Source organism: Dendropsophus ebraccatus, chromosome 6, assembly GCF_027789765.1.
Source record: "Dendropsophus ebraccatus isolate aDenEbr1 chromosome 6, aDenEbr1.pat, whole genome shotgun sequence".
Taxonomy (NCBI): domain Eukaryota; kingdom Metazoa; phylum Chordata; class Amphibia; order Anura; family Hylidae; genus Dendropsophus; species Dendropsophus ebraccatus.
In genome coordinates, this window is record NC_091459.1 from 44,757,408 (window position 1) to 44,778,851 (window position 21,444).

Genomic DNA, 21,444 nt, shown 5'->3' on the forward strand with positions numbered 1-21,444 from the left:
GATAATATAGGGCCGAAACGCGTTGCAATAAAAGAACATATGCCTATTACGCCATCTACCCTTGGATGATTCCTGGCTGCACCGCTGTGTGCAAATGTGTATACTCCTGCGCTTACCGTATTCTGGTGTGGATTTGACCCTTGGTCCTGTAGTCGCCTGATTACACATCTGCATTTGCTTCTCCCACCGTTGGTGGTGACGTCCCCCAGTACAGCTGCGGAGTACCCTCTTTCACGCTGCATTTAGAGTTGTGCCTAAAATTCGCACAACCTACCCAGGTGAGTGGATCCCTGTAAGATCTCTTTTCCATCCACCTGGCCATCTTTTATTACACGAGGAAGCGCCCCCTGTCTCCCTTCTTTTCATTAAAAAACAATATGGACAGACGAACACAATAAGGAATAGTAAACCAGGCCGGGTCAAACCACACGGGCAACGTAGTACAAAATCAGTAATCCAAAAGAGTAGTCACAAGTCAGGCAGGAGGTCAGAAAAACGAGTCGAGCAGTAGGAGGGATAGGACGGGGAGCGCAGGAATATACAAGGGAGAGCTGGGACCAGAAATACACCTAATTAGCCAGCGCTGGGACTCTGTATGTGCTTAGCTTTTATGCTGACCAAGAGCCCGGTCTGGATCCTTATTGGACCGGAGCTCTGATCTTCCAGGTACAGACAGGCAGAGAAACCTGTCAATCACAGCAACAACACAGGTGTAAAATCAAGACCAGGAGCTTCTCAGCTTAACTCCTGCATAGCCAGAAGCTGAGAAGCAATCGGGTGTGGCACACAAAGGCAAAACACCAGGTCCAGTTCACACAGGCTACTGCAGATTCCTGACAGTACCCCTCCTCTTATGAGGGGCCTCAGGACCCTTATTGAACGGACCTGGCTTAGACGGATTACGTGCATGAAATTGTCGAACCAGACGTGGGGCATGCATGTCTTTCCCAGAAACCCACGTCCGTTCTTCTGGGCCAAAACCCTTCCAGTGGACCAAGTACTGCAAAGACCCTTGTACCCAGCGAGAATTTAGAATTTTTTCTACCTCATACTCCAACTCCCCCTGGATGACCAGGGGAGCAGGAGGAGAAGACGGCGCAACCGGAGGAACATACTTTTTCAGAAGTGCTTTATGGAACACATTATGTATGCGAAATGATGCAGGCAGTTTTAATCTAAAGGTAACAGGGTTAATCACTTCCACAATAGGGTATGGTCCAACATATTTAGGTGCCAGTTTACCGGATTGTACCTTTAACCTCAGATTTCTCGTAGACAACCAGACCTTTTCCCCTACTATGCATTGATGGCCAGGTATGCGTCTTTTATTAGCATGTTTTTTGTATTGCTCTTGGGCTTTAACCAAGCTCTGATGAGCTTGGGCCCAAACTGTGCACAGTTTAGAGAATATGGCTTCAGCAGAAGGGTTAACTGATTCAGCAGCATGAGTAGAGGAATACCTAGGATTAAAACCAAAATTACAAAAGAATGGCGACATACCAAGTGAGCGCTGTTCATGATTATTTAAGGCAAATTCAGCTAGAGATATAAAGTCTCTCCATTTGTCCTGGGCATCAGTCACGAAACACCTCAGAAATTGCTTTAGGGACTGGTTAATTCTCTCGGTCTGACCATTCGTCTGCGGATGGAAGGCAGACGAGAAAGATAACGAGATACCCAACTTTTCACAGAATTCTCTCCAAAACTTTGCAACAAACTGAACACCCCTATAGGAAACAACATTCTCAGGGATGCCATGCAAATGTAGAATATGATTAATAAATAGCGTAGCTAAAGTACGAGCATTTGGTAGCTTAGACAGAGGAATAAGATGGCACATCTTGGAAAATCTATCCACAACTACCCAAATGACAGTTTTCCCCCCGGACAGGGGCAGGTCAGTAATGAAATCCATCGATATATGTGTCCATGGTCTCATAGGCACCGGTAGCGGATGTAATAATCCTTCAGGTGGCCTTCGAGGGACCTTGGACCTAGCACAAGTCTCACATGCCTCAACAAAAGCTTTCACATCTCGGGCCCAGGAAGGCCACCAGTAGTGGCGCGAGAGCAAGAACCTGGTTCCTGCCACCCCTGGGTGTCCAGCCAACACAGAGCTATGAATCTCCTCCAAGACCCGGAGACGAAGATCCGGAGGTACAAACAAGCAGGAGTCCGGAGTATTTCGGGGTGCCAAGGACTGAGACTCAGCGATCTGGGTCACCAGGTCCTGTTGTAGGACAGACACCACCACACCGGGTTTTAAAATCGTATTGGGCTGGTTCATGGGAGAATTTTCTATGTCAAAACTACGAGACAGGGCGTCAGCCTTGACATTTTTGGAACCAGGCCGGTAAGTGATCTCAAAGTTAAACCTTGAGAAAAACAGGGCCCACCTGACTTGACGTGGGGTGAGACGTTTAGCACTGTCTAAGTACATCAAGTTCTTATGGTCAGTAAGCACGACCACCTTATTTTTGGCACCCTCCAGGAAGTGTCTCCACTCATCAAACGCCAACTTGATAGCCAATAATTCTCTATTGCCAATATCATAATTACATTCGGCCTGGGAGAACTTCCTGGAGAAGTAGTCAACAGGACGAAGGGTGGTAAAAGTGCTAGATCCCTGGGATAACACTGCTCCCACACCCACCTCAGATGCGTCCACCTCCACTATGAAGGGGCGCTCAAAATCAGGCTGAGCCAGCACTGGAGCTTCTGTAAAACATCGCCGAAGTTTATCGAATGCCATGATTGCTTCTGGGGACCAGTTAACTAAGTCCGCCCCCTTCCTAGTCAAATCCGTAAGGGGTTTGGCTACCAGTGAGAAGTTTTTAATAAATTTTCGATAGTAATTTGCAAATCCCAAGAACCTTTGCAGGGCCTTCAGGTCATTGGGTCGCTCCCAGTTTTCAATGGCAGTAACTTTAAGAGGGTCCATACCAAACGAATTAGGGGTAATGTAGTAACCAAGAAACGAGACTTCCTAGATATCAAACTGGCATTTCGATAACTTGGCATACAGATTATTCTGCCTCAGAAGCTCCATTACTGTACGTACATGTAATATGTGAGAAGCCCAATCAGGTGAAAAAATCAGAATACCATCCAAATAGACAACAAGGAATCGTCCCAAATGTTCACGAAATACATCGTTCACAAAGTGTTGGAAGACCGCCGGAGCATTACATAACCCAAAGGGCATAACAAGATACTCGAAATGGCCCTCTGGGGTATTAAAGGCGGTCTTACACTCATCCCCCTCCCGGATCCTTATAAGATTATAAGCTCCACGTAGATCCACCTTAGAAAACCATTTGGCACCAACAATTTGGTTAAACAAATCCGGAATGAGGGGTAACGGGTGTTGATTTTTAACCGTACTTTTGTTCAACTCCCGGTAGTCAATGCAAGGCCGAAGCCCACCGTCTTTTTTGCCGACAAAAAAGAAGCCCGCCCCCAAAGGAGAGGAGGAAGGACGAATATGGCCTTTACGTAAACTATCCCTTATGTACTCTCGCATGGCCTCCCTCTCAGGACATGATACATTAAAAATACGACCTCCAGGATATTTTACACCAGGAATTAAATCGATAGGACAATCATACGGTCTATGAGGAGGCAATACTTCTACTGCCTTTTCATCTAACACATCCGCGTAGTCAAACAGGAATTCTGGAATCTCTCCCTCCCCAGGGGAACATTCTGCCAGCGACACCGGGATACAATGGGAACTACATTCAGGACCCCACCGAGTAAGTTCCCTACTAGACCAATCAAAAACAGGGTTATGCAGTTTCAGCCAAGGCAATCCCAGAATCACATCTGATGACAAATTATGCATAAGGAGAAAATCAAGATGTTCCACATGAACAGATCCCACCTTGACTTCCAAGCGTGGGGTTATGTATCGTACGTCCCCCTGGGCAAAAGGAGCCAAGTCAGCCCCAGTAACATTCACTGGGCACCTGAGCCGGAGGGGACATACCTCTAAACCGGAAAAAAACATGAGGTTAACAAAGTTCGCTGACGACCCAGAATCGATCTGGGTGTAACCTGAAACACTCCTATTCCCTATTACCAAAGAAATAGGTAACAACAATTTATTCTTGAAGGTTACCTGTGCACCGGAGAGACCCCCTCGATAGTCTCTCAGGCGCTGAAGTTTTCCGGCGGTGATCCGGGCCTGGACGGACACTGCCGCACCCGATGTCCTGCCTTCCCACAATACAGACATAGGTTGTTCTGTAACCGATGTGTTCGTCTGGCCTTGGCGTCAGTAGAGTCCACCTGCATCGGTTCTTCTGGTGTGGGCGTAACAGGAGGGGAAGGTTTAGGGTAGGAGCTTGGAGTCACTGGGGTTCTGGGAAGGTCTGGGGTACCTCTCTCTCTCTGCCTGTCTCTCAGACGTCGGTCAACCCTGATGGCTAACGTCATACTCTCCTCGAGTGAGTCAGGAGTGGGGTAAGCTACCAGCATGTCCTTTAGTCGGTCACTTAACCCTGCCCGGAACTGGAATCGGAGGGCTGAGTCATTCCAAGTGGAGAGGACGCTCCACTGTCTGAACTCAGAACAATATTCTTCTACGGGTCGCCTGCCTTGCCTTAACCCTGTCAGCTGACGCTCAGCATTGGTGGCACTGTCAGGGTCATCATATAGTAAACCCAAAGCCCCAAGAAACTGGTCAACTGAGAGTAATTCTGGTGAAGCAGGTGGTAAGGAAAATGCCCACTCTTGAGGTGCCCCTTGGAGAAGGGATATGATAATGCCGACCCTCTGAGACTCGTCTCCCGATGAGCGGGGGTGTAATCTAAAGAACAGCTTGCACCCCTCCTTGAACACACGGAACCTCCTCCTGTCCCCCGAGAACTTATCAGGGAGCTGAACGGGTGGCTCAGGAGGTGGCGGAGGGGTCACCGTGATTTGTCGGGGTGTCGTCTCCTGATCCTGAACCCTTACAGCAAGCTCCTGCACCATGGTGTTGAGCCGCTGCATTTGGTCCACGTTGTTTAACATGGCGGTCCTATTGTCCATGGGGCAATGGCAGTATATAGGGCTGGCTAATATGTCAGACTAACACAGACACAACCAGACAGTGGGCCCTATCTGAACCACCCACTGTCCCTGCCTAATTGCCTCAGCCGACCCTAGGCGGTCGCGGACAACCACAGAGACGTTCCCTGCGCTATATACGTGATACACAAAACAATACGGACAGACGAACACAATAAGGAATAGTAAACCAGGCCGGGTCAAACCACACGGGCAACGTAGTACAAAATCAGTAATCCAAAAGAGAAGTCACAAGTCAGGCAGGAGGTCAGAAAAACGAGTCGAGCAGTAGGAGGGATAGGACGGGGAGCGCAGGAATATACAAGGGAGAGCTGGGACCAGGAATACACCTAATTAGCCAGCGCTGGGACTCAGTCTGTGCTTAGCTTTTATGCTGACCAAGAGCCCGGTCTGGATCCTTATTGGAACGGCGCTCTGATCTTCCAGGTACAGACAGGCAGAGAAACCTGTCAATCACAGCAACAACACAGGTGTAAAATCAAGACCAGGAGCTTCTCAGCTTAATTCCTGCATAGCCAGAAGCTGAGAAGCAATCGGGTGTGGCACACAAAGGCAAAACACCAGGTCCAGTTCACACAGGCTACTGCAGATTCCTGACAGTACCCCTCCTCTTATGAGGGGCCTCAGGACCCTTATTGAACGGACCTGGCTTAGACGGATTACGTGCATGAAATTGTCGAACCAGACGTGGGGCATGCATGTCTTTCCCAGAAACCCACGTCCGTTCTTCTGGGCCAAAACCCTTCCAGTGGACCAAGTACTGCAAAGACCCTTGTACCCAGCGAGAATTTAGAATTTTTTCTACCTCATACTCCCACTCCCCCTGGATGACCAGGGGAGCAGGAGGAGAAGACGGCGCAACCGGAGGAACATACTTTTTCAGAAGTGCTTTATGGAACACATTGTGTATGCGAAATGATGCAGGCAGTTTTAATCTAAAGGTAACAGGGTTAATCACTTCCACAATAGGGTATGGTCCAACATATTTAGGTGCCAGTTTACCGGATTGTACCTTTAACCTCAGATTTCTCGTAGACAACCAGACCTTTTCCCCTACTATGTATTGATGGCCAGGTATGCGTCTTTTATTAGCATGTTTTTTGTATTGCTCTTGGGCTTTAACCAAGATCTGATGAGCTTGGGCCCAAACTGTGCACAGTTTAGAGAATATGGCTTCAGCAGAAGGGGTTAACTGATTCAGCAGCATGAGTAGAGGAATACCTAGGATTAAAACCAAAATTACAAAAGAATGGCGACCCTAGGCGGTCGCGGACAACCACGGAGACGTTCCCTGCGCTATATACGTGATACACAAAACAATACGGACAGACGAACACAATAAGGAATAGTAAACCAGGCCGGGTCAAACCACACGGGCAACGTAGTACAAAATCAGTAATCCAAAAGAGAAGTCACAAGTCAGGCAGGAGGTCAGAAAAACGAGTCGAGCAGTAGGAGGGATAGGACGGGGAGCGCAGGAATATACAAGGGAGAGCTGGGACCAGGAATACACCTAATTAGCCAGCGCTGGGACTCAGTCTGTGCTTAGCTTTTATGCTGACCAAGAGCCCGGTCTGGATCCTTATTGGAACGGCGCTCTGATCTTCCAGGTACAGACAGGCAGAGAAACCTGTCAATCACAGCAACAACACAGGTGTAAAATCAAGACCAGGAGCTTCTCAGCTTAACTCCTGCATAGCCAGAAGCTGAGAAGCAATCGGGTGTGGCACACAAAGGCAAAACACCAGGTCCAGTTCACACAGGCTACTGCAGATTCCTGACACCCTTAGCCTTAGCTAGGACCAGTTTTCATGAAATAATAATTTTTATCTATACAATAAGGGAATGGGCAAAAATGGAATACACGAGAAAGTAGCAAAGCAAAATCATTGCTTTCCAAGAGTAATGTCCCTTTGATAGGACCTGGTTAGCGTGTCCTTAGTTATGAATTTACTACTATAAACAATTGCTATTATAATTGGGTTATACAGCCAGCCAATGATCCAAAAGTCTACGTGAGAATAGCGGACTATAAATAAAATTTCATCTTAAACTTACTCAAAGTCCTTACTTAAAGTGTACCAACAATTATTATATTGTTTATCATGAAAATAAAGTACATTAAAAATGTACATACATTGAAGAGCATGAAAATGAAACTCTGTACATTATTATAAATTATTTTATTTTTTTATTTTTTGAAAGTGGCATCTTCCTCATCATCAATCAGCTTTTAGTATCTTTTTCAATACTGATTGTTTGTAAAGATGCAATAATCTATTAATTGCAAAAAAAAAAAAAAACATTTAGGGTAAAACAGTAAACAGAAACAGCATGAGGGGGGAGGGAACAGCAGGGTGAAGGCAGCTGATTGGCTCATAGTGAAAAGCATAGCTCTTATATCATCCCAGGAAGAGTCCACCCACTTAACTGGCATGGAGAGAGAAAATGTGCATTTCTAAGAAGCAGCAATAGACAGACCTAAAATAGGTAGGATGCAATATTTCTAGCTACAATACATCTACAGTTTCCTAAATAGCGATTTTAATGTATGGAAACCATAGATATGTTCTAAACGCAAAAGGATCTTTGAGTATAACCAACATTTATAAGGTGTAAATTTATCAATGTTTGCAGCTACAGGCCGTTTAAGCGGTTATGAGGTTTAAGTGGATAATTCCGTTTTTCATGAATGGTGTGGGTATCATGTACAGTAACTCTAAAGTTATGGATTTACTTAAACAAGAGAACAGCTAGATAGGCAAATTATTCGACCACCATTGTATACAACAATATGATGTTCACAGGTCTTGAAACATATATACGTGATTCAAAACTGTCCAAAGGTCCCTCTCATAAAATGGGCAACATGGATGTCAGGCTGTGTGGGTGTACAGAATAGTATTAATAAATTAAATGATAGATTAAAAAATAAATACATAAAATCCTTCAAACTACTGCTCCAAGCTTAGCATTCTAAACCTTGAAGGCCTAAAGTATCAGGCAGATGGATTCCACTATGCCAGCACCATCTCTCCTTTCACCAGAAACAAAATTGGCGTCCAAAAATGTGCGTCTCCCAGCTGTTCATTACATTTCAGTATGAATTCTTTGGTCAATGTTTAAAGTTGCTATACTCCTCCATCACTCAATTTGTCGTCATGCTTCAGGTTCAGGAACTCTGGCCTATTGCTAATATATGCCGACTTAAAAAGATATATATATATATATATATATATATATATATATATATATATATATATATTCCATTTCCATAGAAACAAGGGCATTGCTGCATTATGTTTTCAGAAACCACCATCTACTTTACCAGAACATTCGGGTGAGCAAAACCGATTGACTCAAAACTAATGTCACACATATAGTACCAGCTGCATTCCATCAAAACACATGAAGAGGAATGAAATGGGTATTACACATACCACTCTGCTGAAATTATACATATGGCAGAGAACCTGACCCTCACATACCTGCAATGGAAACCAGTATCTGTTGGTTATTACATAACATTAAGAACAAAGATGTTAATGAGATGCAGCGATCAACTGCAAAGATACTAGATCTGTATAGACAATGCAACGTGGCTCTTTCAGCTATTTTCCTGTTTTGTTGCAGTATTTTATTTATTCATCCTACCGTATATACGAACAGCTGTATTGTATTGTGCCAAACGCCGGCTTACACTAAAGAGAACACGTCCAATGCACAAGCTTGGCCTATTGATACAAATTGTATACCAGCAACAGTGTTATATGATACAAATGTTTTACAATTTGTTGTTGTGTGGTTTTTTTTTTGTACGATATGCACTTAGCAGAGGAAGAACTGAATACATGTGTTCTAATCACTTGAAGTTAAGCTGCATATAAGATTTATCTATCTACCATATTAAAACAATCCTTCAAAGACATATTAAATACATGTGTTGCATTAAAACTTTTTAGCATGGCAAATTTACCTGCTCTGGTCCCAGTTGGCAGCAAATAATACCAGTATCTTCCTGCCAAAGTGGTCAAGATTAGAGAGCACTCCTGGGAATCCATCCTTGAGCCCTTGCTTTATACCTGGATCCGTAGCCTTGAAGTTCTTGAACATATCCAGGTTTTGTTGTCGGTACTCAAAGTATTGGGCCAACAAGCGGAAAGCCTCAAAGTGGTTAAATTTCCTGGCCCTCAAGAACCTCAAGATGAAGGCATCATCTGTCCTGAGGAAACCAATATCTGGTCGTGTAATAACCATGTCCCTTACCTCCTGGATATCCTGATGCAAGGTATCTGGATTCTCATTCAGTTCCAAGCGAGCTTTCTCCAGGGTCTCAGGAGACAGGCCAGCCTGTAAGTGAGTCATATTGACTAGGCAAGCAAGCGTTCACCTTCTGTTCCTGAGAGGCCCTGACTGCAAGTTGTGCCCAGCCAAAATGCAGAACAACAGATAGCTATGAAGAACACAAACCCAAGGTAAACCAGTATGAAGAACTCCTTTACAGGTCTGTAAAATCACTCAATCCCTTGTTTTTCACAGCATTTAGAATAAAGCAATAGCAAAAAAATAAGAATAATAATAAGCCCTTGTTGCTTTATCTTCCAGGCTTCAAGGATAACAATTGAACAGATGAAGACAGCGCCCCCAGGCGGCAGGAGGCGGCACTAATATTCAGAAGCATTGAGTATCCTCAGCATTTTGGCCATGATTTTTTTTATATATATATATCTCCCATCTGCTTTTTTCTGATTAAATCTCCTTAAATGTGAGCATAGATAAATCCAATGTGCTGTGTTATTGTAGTATTATGGATGAGAAGCCTTGATTGTGGATGATAAGGGATTTGATCAGCTGTGCATGCTCAATGGTTATATAAATCCCATCCTACACCAAAAGATAGCTGGACACATCTCCTTCTATGTAGAATGCGGTAGCCTGCAGTACCTGAGATAAGCTATATCCAGCAGCAGAATCATTCAGCCTTACAGAGCAGGGAAACATCCAAGAGGAGGAGGAGGAGGAGGATGGAGTCTCCTCTACATGTGGCTCACTGCAGCTGATCCTATACCTGTGAAGACAGTCGCTTCCCATGCAATAAGGTTCTGTTAAAGGGATGGTCCAGTAGCTCCACTATCTGTCACAGCACCATGGATCATCTGATGCCTGCTCCTTACAATCCAGCTCCCATGCCTGCCTCCATTGCTGGGGCTCTTGCAGCTGCTGTGTGCTGGATGGCAATGAGATGAGAGGTTGCCCGTCTGTTTTGTGCATTCAATCACTTGTGGTCCTGCTGCTGCTGCTGCTGGAGGATGGGTGACGTCAGCCTTGGCCCAGCCAGTACTATGCAGCTAGTAGCTGGGACTCAGCAGTATGCAGCATCCTCCCTGCTCTTATCTCCCCCCAACATGCCACTCACAGTCTTTGTTAGTGATCTCTATTTAATTCTGCACCTGCTGTTTTTTTTTTTTTTCCCCCCTTTGTGGTCCCACTCACTGCACAGCCCCTCCCTGCACAGTTTTGAGCCCACCATAAGGTTACAGCATGTATAAAGAAAAGGACTTGCTAAATTCCCTGGTTTTATACACAGGGATGCTTGTTACTTTATTGTTTACCTTTCATGTATAAATATTTAATGATATTTTATATACATTGTATTCTTGTCATATATATATATATAGCTCAAAATATATACTGTAAATGCTGTAAATGTGACTTTGCGTCTAACTCTTTGAGACTGTATTGTCGGTGCCAGTAATAACTCACTAAGCTCTCAGTTCTCTTGTCATGTTTGTTTGGTATCCCCCCCCCCCCCATAATAAACAATCATAGAACATGGTTTCTCATGCTGTAACACTAAGTTGTGCTGTCCCCTGTGTTATTCATTGGCTTTTACCATTTCCCTTGTCAATGTCCCAGCAACGCCTTGCACTGTCAGTGTAATAGTATTGGATTGTGTAGAGACACAACCCTGGATTGTCATCAATTTAATCACAAATTTCTAGGAGAGAAAATAGAGAAAAAAATTATTTCCTGAATACATGCACAATATACCTTAAAGTGTCACTGTCGTTAATTCATTTTTATCATGAAAAAGCAGTTTGAAGCCCCCCCACTTGAAGAGTGGAGGGGTGGAGGGAAACAGGACAACAAAGAGTTAATTTACAGCTACATCAGGCTCTCTCCTCTGGTGTCAGCACTGACCTCTCTGACCTCTGAATACCAGCTTTCAGCAGCTCCTTGCTGTGTAATCCTTTGTTCTCTGCTCTCTGCTGCCGACTAATATCCCTCCCTCCCTCCTTCCTCCTCCCCTCTTCATAGAACAGACAGGATTTGACTGATGTAAAACAGTCGAGATTTCCTGATAATAAACAGTGGATGACAGAAAGGAGAAGAGGGGGAGACCTGGGGAAAGTCTTTTTGAATGCAAATAATGGCATATTTGCCTAATAAACCCAAATACAACGTTTCTTAAAATCGCCTGAACTATTGATTGTTGCAAAAAAAAAATTTAGCGACAGTGACACTATAAGGCTATGTTTCCACTCAGTATTTTTGCTCAGTATTTTGGTCAGTATTTTGCAACCAAAACCAGGAGTGGATTAAAAAGGCAGATGGGCTATGTTTACACACTGCTGTTATTTAGTGGATGGCCGTAATTTAATTGCAAATAACAGTAATTATTTCAAAACAAAGGCCATTGTTTTAAAATAACAGAAATTATTTGCCATTAGATGACGGCCATCCACTAAATAACAGCAGTGTGTGAACATAGCCTTTCTGTGTATTTTCAATCCACTCTTGGTTTTGGTTGCAAAACACTGAGCAAAAATGTGTGGGGACATAGCCTAAAGGGGTATTCCACTCATACATAACTTTTCATATGTTGCTGTCCATGGTGAGACTAACAATTCATGCCATACTTGTTATCTATTCAGTCTCCTTCCCCCAGTTCTCAGCTGCTGCTTTCTGCTGAAGATACAAAAAACTATGTGTGAGCTTTTCTCTCTGTCCTCTCTCCTCTCTTCCCAGATGGCTGATGTAAGCAAGTCCCTGACTGGCTTTATCTGTAGCATCTTTGTTATGCTGGGAGGATTAATCACAGTGAGTTCATCAGCAACTTGACCTAATATTAATCATCCCAACATTACAAAGAAGCCAAGGTTGCAGATACAGCCTGTCAGGGACTTGTTTACATCAGTCGTCTCAGAAGGGAGGGGGTGGGCAGGGGCATAGCTAGGATTTATGGGGCCCTATATATTGGTGTGGCTAAAAAATAAAATCTCTTGTGGCCAGAGGCAGAATCCTACTTGCAGCTACAAAAGTGGCTGTCAATCCACTGTACGTCCACTATATTTAACTATAAGGGCCCACTAGGAGCCCTTATGGTTAAATACATAGGTGCAGGGGCAGGCTACTTTCTGCTTAACCCCTTATGTATTGCAGTGTGTAAGTGACTCAGTGTTCACTTACATGCTGCAACACAAAAAAGCACAAGACAAGGAGATCTCTGCTTCACTGCTTGTGTACTGTTAACCCCTGACCTCTGCATGGAGCTCTGCACATTTTCCTACTTGATTTCAGCACTCGGAGAACAGAGGTCAGGGGTTATCAGAGCAGTGAAGCATAGATCTCCTTGTCTTGTGCTTTTTAACCCTTTTTGTGTTGCAGCATGTAAGTGAACACTTGGTCACTTACACACTGCAGTACATAAGGGGTTAAGCAGAAGAACACAGGATGGCTCTTATCTTCCCTGTGCATCCCTCCTCCATGTGCCCCATAGCAGCTGCCTGCCCTGCCTTTATGGTAGCTACACCATGGGGGACGGGGAGATGGAGAGAAAAGCTCACACACAGCTTTTTGTGACTTCAGCAGAAAGTAGAAGCTCAGAACTGGGAGAAGGAGACTGAATAGATAATAACAAGTATGGAATCAATTGTTAATCTCACCATGGGAAGCAACATATGAAAAGTTATATTTGAGCGGAAAACCCTTTTAAAGAATTACTGTCAATTGCAAAAACCTTTGGCATGTTATCAGACTGATAGCATCGGGTCTCTCTCCTGAGGCCTGTTGTTATTCTGAGATACAGCCAGGGGGAGGGTGTGGCAGTAAGATCCAACTATTTTAATTTATAGACTGTAATACAGAGAAAGTCGGATTTGATTGACAGCTGAGGAGAGGCAAGCACTACCTCCTGCTGTATCTCGGGATCACAGTGAGTCTCAGGAGTGAGACCTGATGTTATCAGTGACATTCGGATATGTGTGATGACATGTTAAACATTACTGCAAATTACAGTAATGCTCTTGCTCTTGAACATTTTTTTTGTGGTTATTGAGCATGAGTGAAAACCTGAATACATGAGTACAAGGAGGTATGTGTGAAATCAACTGAAAGAAGACTATCGAGGTGAGCCTGTAGGTCTCCTATACCCTAGGAGGTGTAGGTAAATATAGTTGAAAACCAGGGGTAACAGGTCCTCAAGAAAGACTGATAGCTAAAAGTACAAATGGCAAAAAGAGATGAAGCTAGAGATGATGCAAGAAGATTTTTAATCGCTAAATAATAGAGTAAAATAATAATTAGTGATGAGCGAGTACTAAAATGCTCGGGTGCTCGTTACTCGAGACGAGTATTTCCCAAAGCTCGAGTATGGGAGCCTCAATGGGAGACTCAAGTATTTTTGCAGGAGACTCAAGTTCGGTAGAGGGAAGGTTGTGTGAAAACCTGTCAACCTCAGAAATTGATGGAAACACAACGGAAATGGACAGGAAACGGCAGGGGCAGCATGTATGCATACCTCTGAGGCTGTGGCACCATTATGCCTAATTCTGTGCAACAGCCTGGTTAAAACAGAGGGACAGCAATGCATTCTGGAACCTGTAGTACTGAGTACATCTGCTCAACCAGGAAATACAGAAACACAAAACAGAACAAAAAACCTTAAAACAAATGGATTTTTGGTAGTTTCAAAACTGGGATAGATAGGTAATAAATAGAGATGAGCGAACCTGGAGCATGCTCGAGTCAATTCGAACCCGAACTTTTGGCATTTGATTAGCGGTGGCTGCTGAAGTTGGATAAAGCCCTAAGGCTATGTGGAAAACATGGATATGGTCATTGGCTGTATCCATGTTTTCCAGACAACCTTAGAGCTTTATCCAAGTTCAGCAGCCACCACTAATCAAATACCGAACATTCGGGTTCGCATCGACTCGAAACCAAACCCGGTTCGCTCATCTCTAGTAATAAATAATGCTATATGCTTCTGCAGAAGTTTCATTTTTTCTTGCCTCGATCCGGAGTTCCCCTTTAAGAAAAAATAAGAAAATATTAAATTAAAAAAGTACAATAAATCTATACATGGTGTCTTAGTAAGGGGTGGTGTGGTACATCATAGTACAAATGTTTGGGGGGGAAAGCACACATCCTTCTAAACTATCAAAGTAGTAAAAGTGAACACAAACTGTGTAATCAAACAACAACCAATAAAAAATGTGAGATAAGTGCAGAACTTTAAACTTTTACAATGTGAACTGAAAACTATGAACCCACCAATAGTGACATCCCATTCCCTGGTTGACTAATGTGACAAGTCACAATTCTAAGTGCTAACTGGTTTAAGTGCTAACAAACAAGCATGAGCACAGCTAGATTTCTCTCTCATACTGTGCAAACTTACAATATGTATATATCCCAACAAATTAAACTGAAGGGTAACCAATAACCATCATTTCCAAATTTCTGACATGTCACCAAACTTGTTAGGGTCCAAGTGCTGACCCTAACCCTACTTGCTTAAAGGAAGGGGCAGAGGGCCCTCAGCAGAGTGCGGCATCTGTTCCTTCCTGATCATCACTTCCCGGATAGACAAACAGAAACAAAAAAGTGACGACCTGACCACCTCTGCCCTATTTTGGCAACTCTTGGGGGTAAGGAGGCTGACATGTCAATAAGAAAGTTATAGTCACGTCAATCGTTCTATGAAGTGATAGTTACCTTCCCCTTTAAGGCTCAAACAGCATTAACAAACTATTAACTGTGGCGGTGTGTATCCTAAACGTCATTTTTGTCAACTCCATTTCCTCACTCTCCTCCTCACTTTGAGTTACATCCATGACAACAACCTCACTGTCTGACAACCGTATCTCATAGTCATCATCAGACACCTCTTCCAACCCCGCTTGCAAGTCCCCACTCTCATCACCCACTGACTGCGTGAACTGCATAGTTTGGGCATCAGGACAGATCGACTGCTCCGGTTGCTTTGACTCAGGGAAGGGTCCAGAAAACAGTTCCTGGGAGCAGGGTGGTGGATCTGAATCCCTTCTTTCCCTGGAGGGGCCAGGCTGTGGGGAAGGAGGCTGAGCTAATGGAGCAAGGGTTCAACTCCCTTGGGTAGCGTGGGTGGACTGCGTGGAAGACTGGGTGGTGGATAAGTTACTGGACACATTATCCGCTATCCACGTGATCACCTGTTCACACTGCTGGGGTTTCAATATCGGTCTACCTTGAGACCCCGTAAGTTTGGGCAAAGAAGCTAGGGAGTGGACGTATAGATTGGTAAAAAGTCCCTGTAACCATATATGATAGTTCAACCGTGTGTCGGGACTTCTACATGCAGTGCACAGATAGATTAATGTAGCGGCCTATTAGTGAGGCAAAACGGCAGTACTACAAGTATTATTTAGCGATTAAAAATCTTCTTGCATCATCTCCAGCTCTATCTCTTTTTTTTACCATTTATACTTTTTGCTATCAGTCTTTCTTAAGAACATGTTACCCCTATTTTTCAATTACGAAAACCTCCATAAATTGGTTGCACTTGGTGTAGCTGGATAGTTACACCTCCTATGTTAACACAACAAATATAATCTGTGTTGGCAGTGACAGTCTAAATTTATCAGCATTGTGCTCTTATCTCATATTAGTTGCTGAATTTCAGAAGTGCTGGTACTTTCAGCAATATGGGTTCTCAGATCTGCAGCATAGTAGATGACAACGATAGATCTCAAGAAACAGGATGGATACTGTCCAAACTCATTTAGGTGACTAGAACAGGCTGGCCTCAATAAACTCCTCAAGTCACGTTAAAAGCAAAAATACAACTTGGCAGCCGACTGTGTCCTTACATTTACACGTTTAAGCAAAGGGAAAGCTAGGACATTCCTGCACCTGGGGCAGAGATTCAGTTTGCCCCCACAAGATAGTGTGCCACCAGGGGCAGATCATTATGTGGATGGTCCGGACCTACATCTGATCTTGTCACTGGCCCACTGGAGGACCAGAGGATCCTTGAGTGGGCTCCGAATGATGTGGGCCATCTTGGAATCCAAGACACCTGTGCAGATCCCCTAAATTAAATGGCCCTAATGATGACATAAATGATGGGGGGGGGGGTTGTTGGGAGGGGCAGATCAGCACATAAATCCTTTTGGTTAGGGCATCTGAAGAACTGCTAGGATAATGGGGAAAAAAAGCATTGTTTAACATGAAATATAGCTGAATAGAACCAAATGATAAATCAACTACAGTATAGAATGTTATTTTAAGATATATTATGTTATTTTAGATTTTATAAACATTTGTCTCGTTGTTAACCATAAAGTGGTACAAGACATGTTAGAGCTATAGGGGATTTTTACAGAAGTCAGACAAAAATGCCCAAAAGCCTTTTGCCAAGTACTAGCTGACGGTACATGTTTTGGCAGTCGTGTTTGTCACATGGCATTATCACACACATAACATACATTATATGGACAGATATTTTGGCAGACCTACACATTGCATTTGCTTTTCGGACATTGCATTCTAAATCCATAAGGTTACAGATTTATATAGAGTTGGTCCCCTTTTCAGTTATAACATAATATGGAATTGGTCTCCCCACAGCAGTTATAACAGTTTCCACTCTCCTGGGAATTTCTACACAATTATGGAACGTGTCTGTGGGAAATTTTGGACCATTCATCCAGAAGAGAATTTGTGGGGTCAAACAGTGAGGTTACAGGAGAGGGTGGGGCTCACAGTCTCCATTCTAACTTATCCGAATTGTGTTTAAGTTCAGGGCTCAGTGTCAGAAACTCCAAAAAGCCATTTTGTGCGAAACGTACGTTGGGTATAGTTTGGGCTGTCTATGTTGAGCAGATTGTCACTTGTTAAGTGTTCAAGTTAAGTGTACCTGTCATTACAAAAACAAAACTTTTGACACGGCATAGAGACATGTCAAAACTTTTGATCGATTCAGTTCTGAGTGTTCAGAACCATACTGGTCGTGAGAACGTGCCAGAAGAAGACTGTTTTAAATCTGGTCTTTTCCCAGCTCTGTATCATGTAATGTCCTAATGTAAGTCTTTGAAGCCTGGCTCTTTTTTTCTGACACAGAGTGGGAAGCAGACCATGCTACTGAATAGTTCTTTCCTGATCACTCTCACGATCGGGAAAGGACTATAAACTCAGACCTGGACCAATCAAAACTTTTGACATATTTCTATGAGATGCAAAAAGAACAGAAAGTGCAACAGCAACCCACAGGTGCAAGTGCTTACTGTACATACTCCCCCCAGTGTACACATGATAAAAACATGCTGCATAGATATTAAAAACTATTTGATCAGAGTGTATCATGTCACCATGTTAAGTTGTTCTCAGAGACATGGTCCTGCATTTTCACACTAGAAATGGACTCTCCTGGGCTAACAATAAGCCTACAACTGGGCAGATAGGATACAAATCTCTATTTATAGCACCCACAGGACATGGGTGAAGTTTAAGCCAACAAGAGGTAGCCACACACCCCACATACAACAAAAAAAGGCAAAAATTGGCAGCACCCTTATGCCCTTGTACACACTGTTTCACAGAACGTGAAATAAATGGAGGCCAACGGAGGGCCAGGGGTGTGGAAGTGGGAGGTGTGTGGGAACAGAGGAGGTGAGTACTATTTTTACACTACCAAAAAGAACTCCCCCCCCCCCCCCAAAAAAAAAAGACAGCCGTTTAAGATTTACCTTAACTGGAACTAAGAGGCATAGGCAAATATCTAAAGAACACTCCAATAGCATTATCATTCTCCACCACAATTTACAGTTTGCACAATGATATTTTGTTACTGTGTTTATTTCTGGTAATGCGTTTATTTAGCAAGCTTATATGGTGGCCCAGAATTTTTGGTCTACTGCCGAGTCAGCTGGTACGATGGTGTGGTAGCTAAGTGGTGCTTGTGTGTGTAGCAGCTGGTCAGTCAGCAGGCTGAGGCATTAACAGGAGAATGAGGAAAGTAACAGCCATAGCACAGAGGATCACTTTTTTTTTTTAATTTATTTTAAAGGTAAAAATACGCTACACATACAGGACCCTATGTGCTAATGCTTCATTTTTTCCATGGATTTGGTGCTGTTTAATTAAAACCAATTAGGTCTATGCACATGGAGAACATGGGATCTGTGGTGAGCTGGATCTTCCTTGTGTTATATCTATACAAGTCGCTCAGATGCAAGTCAAACAGTCGGCAAAAGGGGAGTCAAATGGTACAGTAGGAGTCAGGCAGGTAGGCATGGTCCAGCATGGGTCAGGATAGGGAAAAGGAAAGAAAAAATCTTGAAGAGGACAGGTACACGAATCTTCTCTTACGGTGATACAGTGGGGAAAAAACTATTTAGTCAGTCACCAATAGTGCAAGTTCTCCCACTTAAAAAGATGAGAGGTGTCTGTAATTTACATCATAGGTAGACTTCAACTATGGAAGACAAAATGAGAAAACAAATCCCGAAAATCACATTGTCTGATTTTGTAAGAATTTATTTGCAAATTATGGTGGAAAATAAGTATTTGGTCAGTAACAAAATTTCATCTCAATACTTTGTTACATATCCTTTGTTGGCAATGACAGAGGTCAAAGTTTTCTGTAAGTTTTCACAAGGTTGGCACACACTGTTGTTGGTATGTTGGCCCATTCCTCCATGCAGATCTCCTCTAGAGCAGTGATGTTTTGGGGCTGTCGCTTGGCAACACAGACTTTCAACTCCTTCCAAAGGTTTTCTATGGGGTTGAGATCTGGAGACTGGCTAGGCCACTCCAGGACCTTGAAATGCTTCTTACCAAGCCACTCCTTCGTTGCCCTGGCGGTGTGCTTTGGATCATTGTCAAGTTGAAAGACCCAGCCACGTTTCATCTTCAATGCCCTTGCTGATTGCTCACGATACATGGCCCCATTCATTCTTTAATGTAGCCGGATCAGTCGTCCTGGCCCCTTTGCAGAGAAACAGCCCCAAAGCATGATGATTCCACCCCCATGCTTTACAATAGGTATGGTGTTTGATGGATGCAACTCAGTATTCTTTTTCCTCCAAACACAACAAGTTGTGTTTCTACCAAACAGTTCCACTTTGGTTTCATCAGACCATAAGACATTCTCCCAATCCTCTTCTGGATCATCCAAATGCTCTCTAGCAAACTTTAGACGGGCCCGGATATGTACTGGCTTAAGCAGTGGGACACGTCTGGCACTGCAGGATTTGACTCCCTGGCGGCATAGTGTGTTACTGATGGTAGGCTTTGTTACATTGGTCCCAGCTCTCTGCAGTTCTTTCACTTGGTCCCCCCACTTGGTTCTGGGATTTTTGCCCACCGTTCTTGTGATCATTTTGACCCCACGGGGTGAGATTTTGTGTGGAGCCCCAGATCGAGGGAGATTATCAGTGGTCTTGTAAGTCTTCCATTTTCTAATTATTGCTCCCACAGTTGATTTCTTCACTCCAAGCTGGTTGCCTATTGCAGATTCAGTCTTCCCAGCCTGGTGCAGGGCTACAATTTTGTTTCTGGTGTCCTTTGACAGCTCTTTGGTCTTCACCATAGTGGAGTTTGGAGACTGTTTGAGGGTGTGCACAGGTGTCTTTTTATACTGATAACAAGTTTAAACAGGTGCCATTACTAGAGGTAATGAGTGGAGGAAAGAGGAGACTCTTAAAGAAGAAGTTACAGGTCTGTGAGAGCCAGAAATCTTGATTGTTTGTAGGTTACCAAATACTTATTTTCCACCATAATTTGCAAATAAATTCTTACAAAATCAGACAATGTGATTTTCGGGATTTGTTTTCTCATTTTGTCTCTCATAGTCTACCTATGATGTAAATTACAGACGCCTCTCATCGTTTTAAGTGGGAGAACTTGCACTATTGGTGACTGACTAAATACTTTTTTTCCCCACTGTATATCTTCGAGCATGGGGAGATTGAAGCAATGGACGACACTGCAACTTGTGATTCGCCAGGAAGCAAAGTTGAAGTAGCATTCAGGTGGGCAGAAATATTATGCACATACTGTATGGCATCAGGTTGTCTTGGTTTTAACTCTGGGGCTTCATTTCATGCAACAGTTCTTGCACCTTGGGTTTACTGGCAGGTCCTATGGCCTGAACATACTTTAATGGGCAGCAGATGTGGACTGACTGTGAATGAGTTTGACCCTCTAGGTTTTCACCCTCTATCCGGCTCCAGGATGCAAAGGCTGGACTTCTGCTGCTAGAGGACACCAGCAACAAGGGGGGGGGGGGGGGGGGGGGGGAGTATACCACATATGCTTTAATAACAGTTCAAAAGTACTTAAATAGATTTCTAGGTCACCTAACACTAACACTTGTTAAGGCTATTACTAAAGTTCAAGTAAGGACTGAACTGGTTCAGAACCAGCAAAATCAAACTTTTGTTATCTTTATCATCTTAAGTTATGAGCTTAGTTATATTACCATTTTATTGTAATAAGATTGCTTCTGGTGCATTATCTATGTATTGAGCTTGATTCTGTGACTGCATTTATATTCTTTTTGTGGAAAGAAATATCTTAAACATTTCCCAACTCCTTCACTGTTTTCCATTGTTTACTCTAGCGCCTCTAGAGGCAGATAAAAAAAAATACCAGTACTATAATACAGACCTGGAACTGGGACAGAGGAACTTCAATTGTTGTCTCTGACTTCCTGCATAGAAGTTTAATTGTACTTTATATCTATTTGTTCTTTAGAGAACATGCCTCATATGAAAATGGTACAGTTACTTTTTCCAAATTAAGTACTTTCTCTAATAAGAGAATAGGTTAGATTTGTGCATCCAGGATTGAAGGAATCATGGGTGGAAGTAAACATAAGAAAAAATAATTATTGAGGGAAAACCTGTGTGAGGCAGGGATTTACTTATCACCTGCTGTATGTCCTGCAGGAAGTGGTGTATTCTTTCCAGTCTGACACAGCGCTCTCTGCTGCCACCTCTGTCCATGACAGGAACTTTCCAGAGAAGCAGCAAATCCCCATAGAAAACCTTTCATGATCAGGACAGTTCCTGTCACAGACAAAGGTGACAGCAGAGAGCACTGTAT

General features: G+C 43.4%; 1 protein-coding gene across 1 annotated transcript in view; it reads right to left on the reverse strand.

The window, feature by feature from the left end:
* Positions 1-9,438, reverse strand: part of CLVS2 (clavesin 2) — a 45,578-nt gene extending 36,140 nt beyond the window's left edge. Inside the window, exon 1 of the mRNA XM_069973672.1 lies at positions 9,050-9,438. Coding sequence (XP_069829773.1) covers positions 9,050-9,438 — 389 coding nt within the window. The remainder of the gene's footprint in view (positions 1-9,049) is intronic.
* Positions 9,439-21,444: the final 12,006 nt, after the last annotated feature.